Source organism: Rattus norvegicus, chromosome 1 (genome assembly GCF_021556685.1).
Source record: "Rattus norvegicus strain SHRSP/BbbUtx chromosome 1, alternate assembly SHRSP_T2T, whole genome shotgun sequence".
In the NCBI taxonomy this organism is placed as follows: domain Eukaryota; kingdom Metazoa; phylum Chordata; class Mammalia; order Rodentia; family Muridae; genus Rattus; species Rattus norvegicus.
In genome coordinates, this window is record NC_141534.1 from 23,645,941 (window position 1) to 23,656,639 (window position 10,699).

General features: G+C 37.7%; 1 protein-coding gene across 11 annotated transcripts in view; it reads left to right on the plus strand.

Moving 5' to 3' along the window:
• Eya4 (EYA transcriptional coactivator and phosphatase 4) overlaps positions 1-9,857 on the plus strand; it is a 243,642-nt gene extending 233,785 nt beyond the window's left edge. For 5 of the 11 annotated variants that reach the window (XM_087650613.1, XM_087650670.1, XM_087650711.1 and 2 more), the window contains 3 exons: positions 1,225-1,346; positions 3,083-3,183; positions 6,512-9,857. In XM_087650613.1, coding sequence (XP_087506739.1) covers positions 1,225-1,346; positions 3,083-3,183; positions 6,512-6,592 — 304 coding nt within the window. In that variant the 3' untranslated portion in view covers positions 6,593-9,857. Of the gene's footprint in view, positions 1-1,224; positions 1,347-3,082; positions 3,184-3,221; positions 5,316-6,511 lie in introns of those variants that run through there. The other 6 variants (XM_087650625.1, XM_087650635.1, XM_087650692.1 and 3 more) reach the window with 3 other exon arrangements.
• Positions 9,858-10,699: the final 842 nt, after the last annotated feature.

The following is a 10,699-nucleotide window of genomic DNA, read 5'->3' on the forward strand; positions in this document are numbered from 1 at the left end:
ATCTGTAACTGTGACATAATCAGTCAAACATCAGGGGCTCTGGGACTTGAAATCCTTGAAATTGTGTAGAGGAGGGATAGTCATGCTCATTTCTTCAAGAATTAAGTTAACAGATTATTTTTAGATTTTCTATGAATGACCTTAAAGCTATCTCAAGGATATGTGAGCTTAAGAAATGAGGGGCTGGGATTTAGCTCAGTGGTAGAGCGCTTACCTAGGAAGCGCAAGGCCCTGGGTTCGGTCCCCAGCTCCGAAAAAAAGAACCAAAAAAAAAAAAAAAGAAATGAATAGATGAGTAGAAAGAAAAGGCCTTAGGAAAACAAATCAATGCTCCCCAATTAGTGAGAGATATAATTTTCTATGGTATCCAGGTATTTCAGCACTAACGTATTGGACATTTTCACAAAGCCCCAAACTGTGCAGAAAACAAATTACTTGATGATCAGAGTTCTCAGCAAAGTTATCTTCTTGCCATAGTTGTTCTGTCCTTAAGGAAGTGACTCCAGGTACCAGGGGGGAAAACGAAAATAAAGAAAAAAAAAAAAGCCTTGAGATTGCATTCTATGTAGTCATGAGAAACCAACAGCTACAGAAAGAAATTAAGTATAGCAACTGGTAGAGGAGTCCTCTTGTAGATAATATGAGGATAACAGATAGGATTATGCAAGCCATATACTCACAAAATCAAGGCAGCAGAATAAGACATTGTTTATATAGAATGTAATTCCTAATGGGAAGATAAATTCACAAATGAAAACAGAAGCTATCTCTGAATGTGTAATTAATCATCAATACGTCCTATTTCCTTCTTCATATTTGTTCTTTACAAGTTTTCTGTTGTAGAGGATTGATAATTTTTAAAGATGGCCTAAATACTAATATCACAAGTAAAATGCCAAAACGTCATTTCAAAGCCACCTCTCCCAACTTAAAAGCACTGTGTCCGACATCGCCCGACTTTGCTCTCATCACATAAGGTTTAAATGACTTCGGATGTCATCTTACTCTGACAAAAAGCTATGTCAGAGAATGGACTCAGTTTGTGAGTTATTCTTAATAGCCCGCCACCTCAGAGAGCGTCTGTCAGCTGACAGCACTTGTTAAAGACTGAATGAGGACGTTTCCTAGAGAACTTAGAAAAAACCATGGCAATGTTGTTTCATTCTGTTCTGGTAGACGTTATTTACTACTAGAAAGCAAATATGTATGTTTCATCCCCGTCAGGAGTAACTGTGTAAATGTCTTGGTAACGACAACCCAGCTGATTCCTGCTCTTGCAAAAGTCCTGCTTTACAGCCTAGGAGGTGCTTTCCCCATTGAGAATATTTACAGCGCAACTAAAATAGGTAAGGAAATTGTCTGAAATTCTGTAGGAAATGGAGTCATACCTGCAGCATTGTACAACACATATGTGTACACACACACATGTATTTACATATATATATATATATATATATATATATATATATATATATATATAAAACCACATCCAGAAAATTTAGGAAAGCTTTAAAAACCATTAATCATGTGTGATTCATGATACAATTGCATATTTTATAAGAACTCTCAGCTAGTGAAATGCTGGATGCTACATGTAGGCAGTCCTCACTCATTCTGCCCACATATAACAACATAAAATATCCTAGCATAGATCGTTTGAGTAATATGTGCTCCAGCTACAGGATTACATCTTTGCATATTCAATAAAACTGATCTAAGGTTTAAAAAAAAGAACATGATCTTGGGAGGACCGGGAGGTCTCAGGTTAGTGCCGTAGCAATCAAAAGATAATTTCAGAAACAAGTGGGAATTTTTTTCATAGAGAAGAATACATCATTTTATTATTCATTACCTGAGTGTTTCTCCCCAGTACTAATAACTATAGCCTGCTTCCTAGGCGGTGTCCATCTGGGGAGATACCTTCTTTATATACGGTGTGCAGAGTTGTCAGAGTCTAAGTGGCAATCACCATTCAAACACGAAACTTCACTGAGTTCCGCCATGTTGTCAGAGTTAAAAGAAGAGAGCACGTGCATTCCACTGTCTCTGGTGGAAACTAATGGGAGTGTAAATAGGTTGTGCAAAATGCCCTAAAAGGGCAACAGAATTACGTGTTGTACTAGCCCTCATGAAGGTTGCAGCCATTTGGGGAGAACAGTTCGGGAGAGTCAAACTCTCTTACAGTGTGGGCCATGTTATCCTGTGCTCCACAAATCAGAACCTAGATTCCAATCCCATATACTGTTCTCTGAAGATATATATATTATATTCACAGAATTGCCAGAATGTGATTTTTCTTTTTGACAACACAAATGACTTTTCTACCCAAAAACCAGTTCCTTTACTTAAACGATGATACTTTTCCCATTGGCCAATTTTTTAAATATTTAATCTGAGAAAAACATTATTCTTTTTCCCTTGTCAGTAGTATGTTTTTAGCATTCTACGCTAGCAGATTAAGAAGAAAAATGTCATAAATAGCAATGGCTACAAGAACATTCTTAGAATGAAATTCAGGAAAAGATGCCAATGCTGTAAAGATAAAACACTGCTGGTGTTTCCATGGCAACCTCACAGCCACTCAGTGTGTGGTCAGTTGCACAGAATGCTTGATACAATTAAACTGACTATATCCACTCCCACACACTTTTTAACGGAGTCATTTATCCAGGTAAATATATCTGTTAGCATTTCCTCTTTCCTTGGAGATGAGATTACAGTTTCCCCCCACAATATACCCAACTGACTTCCCTACATGAAAGATAACTTAGATAAAATTAGTTCTTAGAATCAAACAAATGCTGGAGAAACTGGTAATTTACCTATAAAGTTGTTTTCCACAACTCTTTCCCTGGAGTAAAAACACACTAACATTTTATCAGGGTCAAATTCTCAAGCTTATTGCCTATCTTAAAATATCAAAAATGTTTGCCTTAGTAACCTATCCTAAGTGAAAAGCAACTGTGTTCAAATGTGTTGATTTGTCATAAGCTCCCTCCAATGTTGTTAAAAGACGTTAATTGAGCGCTTTGTGAACCATGAGTTCCGTGGCCCCAGGAATAAAGGATGCATTGTTTTTCAGGCAAGGAAAGCTGTTTTGAGCGTATAGTGTCCAGATTTGGCACTAACATAACTTATGTTGTGATTGGAGATGGCCGAGACGAGGAGCACGCGGCTAACCAGGTAACTCTGCTCTGAACTGTATCTCGTTTATCTTCCAGGAAAAGAAAGTTGCTTTGAACGGATAATGCAAAGGTTTGGCAGAAAAGTAGTGTATGTGGTAATTGGGGATGGTGTAGAAGAAGAGCAGGCAGCGAAAAAGGTAACCTGTCTCAGACCATGTCGGTGTGGCCCCTGTAGGGCAAGCCTTCCTGTTTGCATCCCCGTAGTTTGGCCAAATGGCAGCTTGACAAGTGATTGACACTTAGAGTTGCAAATCAATAAGAGCATGAGAGAGTCGATGTGGCCCTGCAAATAAACCATTTGGAGTCTAGCATTTTATGCCTGGAATTTGATAGGAAACGCAGGAAAACTGACAGATATTCATTCAAGCCTGTGTCAATAAGAAATATACTCATACATTTAGAACATGTATTTAATACATGCGCATATACTCACACCAGGCACACAGTGACTGATAAACAAACTCACAGAATTTACCAGAGGAAGTTTAGCAGGCTCATAGCATAGTCAGGAGGGGAAGCCCTGGACTCTCAAATACCACACATTCCTTGTGAGGGCCTGGAGACAGGCAGGTTCCCTCATACTAAATGCTGGAGATAAACTTGATAGCTGAAGGACAACCTGTAAGAAGCCTTAATTGACTTAGAACAGGTGCATTCTTACTAATTCGTATGACAAGTTGTCCTGGAGTCTTACAGGAAACACTCCTCACATCTACAAATTTCTCACTGAGCACCGATCAGCTGGCTTTGAGCATGTACAGGAGAGCTGGTAGGCCCTACTTATTTAAGTAAGCTTCATCTGACACATATTTCTAACAAGGAACCAGGGCAGTTGTAAAATCACTAAGTGATTGATTGGATCAGCATCAGAAGGAACGGTATGAAGTTCGTTCTCCAGAACGCAGAGCACAACACCGTGCCTACTACTTCCTTCACTGAAGTGCTACAGAAGAAAAGAAACTATAAATGACACTACCTTATAAAGAGAACGTCATCCTTCTTGTCTATGGGGGGTTTAAATCACCTTCTAATAAAGCCGCCACTAAACACATGGGTCAGAGCGCTGACCTAATTTCTATTTTCTATAGAATAATCAGAATGAACAGTTTGATAGAAGAGTTCATGACCCTAACAGAAAGCTAACCCAGTCAGCTCAAACACAGCAAACTGGAGGAAGGGAATGGGCTCTATTTCAGAAGGTCACCAGCAGCTACCCCTCTGGAACTCCTGTGCTTTCCCATTCTGTTAGGAGAGCTGGTGACAGGAAGCTCCCTTGGTGTTAATTAGCAGCGGCTGTGACTTAAGACTTAAGACTGGTCCCAAGGACGTTCTGTACACGGTCAGCGGTCAGCAATCAGTGGTCAGTGATGCAGCCGTACACAGCCCAACCAGCCCTGCTGCTGCTGCTGTTGCCTGTGATATTTAAGGCACACTCAATCTCTATCTCTTCTGGAGTTTATGGATGTTTGGAATTCATGTGGGTTCAGTTTTCCACGTTGGCACCATAATCACACCTAGTGAACACCCGACCCTCGAACAAACACTAGAACCTCCTTAGCCTGTGTGAAATTTATTTAACTCTAGGGAAAAACAAATAAAGCTCACTTTTCCAAGCCATTAACAAATATGTTTGTTAAGAATTAAGACTTACCTAGTCTGTGCTAGTTATCTATACTAGGAAGCACACTCTGGACATGTCCTCTGGTTTGAAGCTCATGCTTCGGGGGAAGTAGCTTGACTCCAAATGGATCAAAATTTCAGATAGAATGCTATTTTCAAATGGTTGTTTAAGTAGGTAGTGTTTGGGTGATGGTAAAGGCTATGACTCTGTTTGGAAACACAGGTGGCTGGTTTCCCTAGCACCCAGAATGCATGCTTTTCTCTGACCATAGAAGTAATCGCATGTGTAGGCATTCTGAGTACTGTTTTGTTATTACAAATAGATCTGAGCTGAAATGAAAAACGTTACCCTTCTCCAAATTCTTTGCTCTAATTGAACTAAAACCTATGCTTGTGAAATTTAAGGAGATATCAAAAAAGGATCAAATCTTAGCAACAAGAATAACCACATTATCCTCTCAAAATATTCCAAGTGAGATGTATATGTAAAATTTAAATTTTCTAGAAGCCACATTCAAAAGTAAAAAGAAAAAAAGTAGAATAAACTTTAATAATATCTATTAATTTTCTCAATCTGTATAGAATATTACATTTCAATACCTAGTCTACATAAGAATTATTGACATGATATCTACATTACTGTATTGGTCTTAGTCTGGTTTGAAATTCAGAATGTGTTTTAAATTGGACTAAATATATTTCAAATGCTCATAGCCACATGTAGTTAGTCACTACTATACTGAGCTGCAAAGAATTATGTAGTAGTAATGATAATGATAAAACTTCATGTTAAAATAAGATATCACTTCCATATAAATATAAAATTTCCCCTGCACACAAGACTACATCTTAGAAGATATCTTAAATTCAATCTAACAATTAATGCTATTGTTTTGTGATTGACCGAAGAATAGTTTTTCATTATTATTTCCAGCAAGATTACCTCAGGTATTCTTTCCAATCAGTCTTTTCTGTAAACTCTGACTACCACATCTGTAATGCATATTATCACATCTCTGGAAGGCCACAAATCAGCATACCATCTATAATATGTCTTCCCACTCGGGGATGGTATGTATGTCCCTGTTAAAACTGAAACCTCTCCCTCTTCATCTTTACTACTGAAATAAACCAAGCCATCTCCTGGCTTAAGTTATCTGAGACATATAAAAATATTATCAATTCTAATATTTTTATTGTATTTAATCTGGTTCCAAGTTGCTTTTTACATAGATAGGAATCCACTCTCTTTTCCTCTCAAATTGCCAAAGGCTATGGGTTTAGGAAGTTAGTGGTCTAAATTTATCTCATTTTTTAACCAAGGAATTGACTTTTAAAGGTACCATGCTGACTGATAGTTGTTTCCCATCCATGCCGAATTTCTAGGCCTACTTGCTGATCCCCAATGTTGACCTTGGTAACACTGATTTACAGAGTAGAGATTAAACTAGCTAGGAAACTCAGTATTGGATGTTGTACCATTAAAATACAGTTCAGATCTATTTCTCTATTCTTTGGAAAATTCCACATTGGTAATACCAGACTTCCACCTGTGGATGACCTCTATTAAATTCCCTCCCTTAAACGTGGGTGAAGACCACATCCTGGTGTTTGTGCCTGTTTCCTTGGGATGATGGTTATGACCTGTCTCCATTCTTCATTCCTACCCTCTACCTCTCCCCTCTCTCCTTGTCTTGACCACACAGCACAACATGCCCTTTTGGAGGATATCAAGCCACTCGGACCTCTTGGCTCTACATCAAGCACTGGAATTAGAGTATTTGTAACTGTATTCTCTAGCTGAGGATCCATTTTTTTTTATATTTCAAGTACACTGAATTTTTATGTGTGATCCAATGCCGCTGGCTTCTTCTACACATATAAATGGTCTTAACGGATGAAATCATACTTGGAAGGAAAACTCCAGAGTGAAGAATTCGGGTTGCTGAATGGAATTAAACTTTAGTGCTACAGAAAGGAAGCTCTATGGTCTTATTATCTTTACAATACTTTCATGGTTTAAAAAAAAATCAGTGGCAGTTGCTGACACGTATCAAGTGAGTCCTAAGAGGGATTAACAGCTTTAGTAAAGAACTGGAACCCTCCGAGCCACAGCACCTGCTCTGCCTCTGACAAGGTGGTTGAAAACATTCCTCAAAATGGGAGCTCTTCTCAACCCTGAGGTTTGAATCTGACTTATAGCCTACCTAGCCCAGAAAATCTGAATCGGAATGCACTCAGACTGTATAACGACAGTCCTATCTAGACATGTAATTTGTGTAAATTATTGATGGAAATAATTTACTGTGACTTTATTAGCAGCTGACTCTGAAAGTGGATGCAATTTTTCTTTTATTTGTTGGGGTGGGAAAGGGCTGGGGAAATGGGAATATAATATTGTCTCTTTTTTAAGGTTGGCAAAGAGAATGTTCATACTGATGTGTTGTGCCTTAAAGACAAGACAGCATTTGTGTGTTACAATGTAACTTTGGTTACAACTCTCTATAGATAATCAAAGACAAAAAAAACTTTAAAAAAATCAAGCAAACAAACAAATACCTTTGTGATAATTCTTCACATGACCAAATTTAAAATTCAACCTATCAGTTTAATATGGAGTCATTGACAAACTGAGTATTTGTTAAAATGAGAAACCAGTAACACAGAACTATTGGGTTCTAAATGATTTCAGTAATCAGTATATGTCAGTTATCTGAACACCCAATCACAAGCAGGTTTGGGAGACTATAGGTTCTTTATTTAGAGAGTGAAATATATAGATATTAAAGTTTCAAGTATCCTTTCTTACAGTTTTCTGGATGGAAATTAAGAGCTCTATTCATGTCAACATACCCAATTTTAGTTTAAGACTGGATATGTGCCAGTTTCTAAGAGGACAATATCATGGTGCAAATTTAGCAAATATTACCAAAGTCATTTTTAGAACATGCTATGGATGTAGCTTAAAACACACATTGAGTAGGCACAGCAGAGTGCATTTGTCTTCCATGCTGTTACAAAAGCAAGTGTCATCAATGGTAGAAGGCAGGTATACCAGATAGCTCTCAAGGAAACAACTCTGAATCTGTGAATTTTTTATATAATATTATTATAAGTAAATTATCGAACAAGCTATATCTTGACATCACCACCAGATCACAACAGTAAAAGGGTATTCACTCTCCTTGGAACACATCAGTCCAGGGTCTCCCTATTACAGACAGGAATACATTGGTTTCTTCCTGCATGGTTGCTGAACAATGCCTGCATTCATTGCTGGGAGAGCCTGGCCTCATTGTGTGTCTGCCTGTCCTTTTGCCTTGTTGGTGTACAACCCATATTGGTAACATGATACAGATTCTCCTCTCATTTGTTATGATATGGTTTGCCTTGTGGAAATTTAAGACTTCAAGAAGGGAAATATTCTAATGGTGTAAGCACCTGAATCTCTCTGCATACTGAATGGCATAAGATGGATCCTAGAGTCTAGCTCTTAGTCAAAGTCCTTCATCTGAGGCTGCTTCATGAGAGGTCGTCATCTGAGACTCCGGCAACTTAAATAAGGCCAATGCTTTGCTCAAACATCACAGAGGATACTCTGGAGGGCTGTAAATTTCTTTAGAGAATGATGTGGTCCTGTTTACAAAGACAGATAAGATAGCTGCCTATGATTGGGACTTCTTATCTAAATCCTTACTTTTTCAATGTGTCTTTTGGTTTCCCTTTCCCTGACGCTATGGTGGCAAATTATGGTTGGAATATTTTAATACTAATGCTATTAATAATAAATTTTACACTTTTGTCGGTCTTCAGCTTGAAAGTGGTTTAAAGGTCAAAGATGTGATTTTTTTTTGTTACTGGGACTCGTTTGTAGTTAATACTATGACTAAAACAAAGTTAGTTTGTCACACAGCCAGTTTCTTTCACTGATAGACTTGTGCCCCTGCATCAAAAGTTATAACTCTTCTTGAAATCTGATGAACAAGGCTTCTTTCTTAAACTGCTCCACTTGAGGGACAGAGAGGCTTGCCCTTTCCAAATGCATCAAGGGCTGGCTGTTGGCCTCCTCCCTACTTAACCATCCCCCTCTCCCTTCCCTACCACTCCACCTTCCCCACTCTCACATATCTGTCCCGGGGTTGAGGGGGGAGGCAGCCAGTATAATACCTACAAGTGAGGTTGATGGAAAAGCGACTGTCCAGCACAACAATGGTGATAGCCAGAAAGCCATAGCCCAGCCTGGTCATGTGACTTTGAGCAGACTCAAACTACAACTCTTCCCCTCTTAGGGCAGGAAAATTCCCTTTCTTTCTAGAAACACATCAGCCAAACAACAATTAAATAAATAAATAAATAAATAAATAAATAAATAAATAATAACCAGCCCTGTGGGCAGTTCCTACATTCTATTTTTATGTGGAATATCGTGCCTTATTATAAATGAATTTGAAAACTGTTCTCCAACTCAGAAGGGTTTTGGGCTATTACATATTCAAGCTTGGTATGATATTAGAAAAAATAACTGCCTTATATTGCACCTTAAAAAGATCAAGACCCTATCACTTGAGTAAGAAAATAGGGGTGGCCTAACTACAACATTATAGCATACGTCTAAGATGATAAAAACCCTGAAGAAATGTGCAAACACAATTCAGAGGTAAAAATAAGATTTTAAGATTATATGGTCTGTCCACAGAAATAGCTACTAACTGTCTGATGAGCTAAGATCAAAGTAGCTTCAACAGCATGCCCTACTGTGAAGTTTTTTTGTAAAAACCTACTTTTTTGTGACACGCCTGCATTCTCAGCGAATATGGCATTTAGTATTTCTTTTCAACACAAACCTAATCTTCATGAGCCAAAGTTGCATTTTGACTTCCAACTAGGGCGGCGTTAGAGGGAATCACACAGTCAAAGTCAAGGGTTTCTGTTATGTATTAGTAAAGTATAGATTATTGGGGCCTACATAATTTAAAGAAATGTAAATTAATATTAAAAGCTTGTAAAAATGTACATCTTTACTATTTCTCAATAAATACCTTTGCAACTGTATTCATTGCCCTCATCCTTCCATTTTGTAGGGATTTTAACGTGCATGTGTTGCTTGATTCTAAATCATGTGGAATTTATGTTTAGGTCTCTGAACGTAGAATTTCATCATCTTATGCAAAAGAACTTTCACTGAAGACAAGCTGAACTATAATACAGTAAATGTCCCTAATGAATGCATTTAATGTGGCTGGTTTTGTGGCTACATCTGGGAATCTTCATTCAAGTACAATCGTAATACAACCAAAATGTGCTCATAATCAGAGTGTATCTATTCGAATTTGTAAACATTTATTATATTTATTTATATTTGTATGTCTGAATGTATATGGGTGCATACTTGCTAGGTCACCCATGTACATGTGAAGTCAGACAACGACTTGTGGAAGTCCATTCCACAATGTGAGTTTAAACTCAGATTGCCAGGTTCTCCCTTAACTTGATGAACCATCTTGCAAAAATAATAGACTATTTAAGGAAAGTTCATTTAGACGAGCATAGTTATAACTTATAATCTAGGACTCTTTGTTATTAGTATCTTTCAAGAGAATAGAAACAAGTTTTCATAAAATGAATTTAGTAGTTTGTTATTATGTGTGTTGTATTACGTTCTTCACAAGGACATTGTTTACATGAAGACCAGAGACAACTAAAGAACTGACTTTGTTCATTCACAGTTTAAGAAAACAAATAATCGTTAGACTCCAAATTAACAAAGTTTAGAGGGAATTATGGGAGAATTCTCCAACAAACCCTATGCCATACCAAAGTTCACCTAGGTGTGTGGAATACAACATGTGTGCTTAAAATTAATTGGTTAGATGAACTTCTTTCTGGTCTTGAAC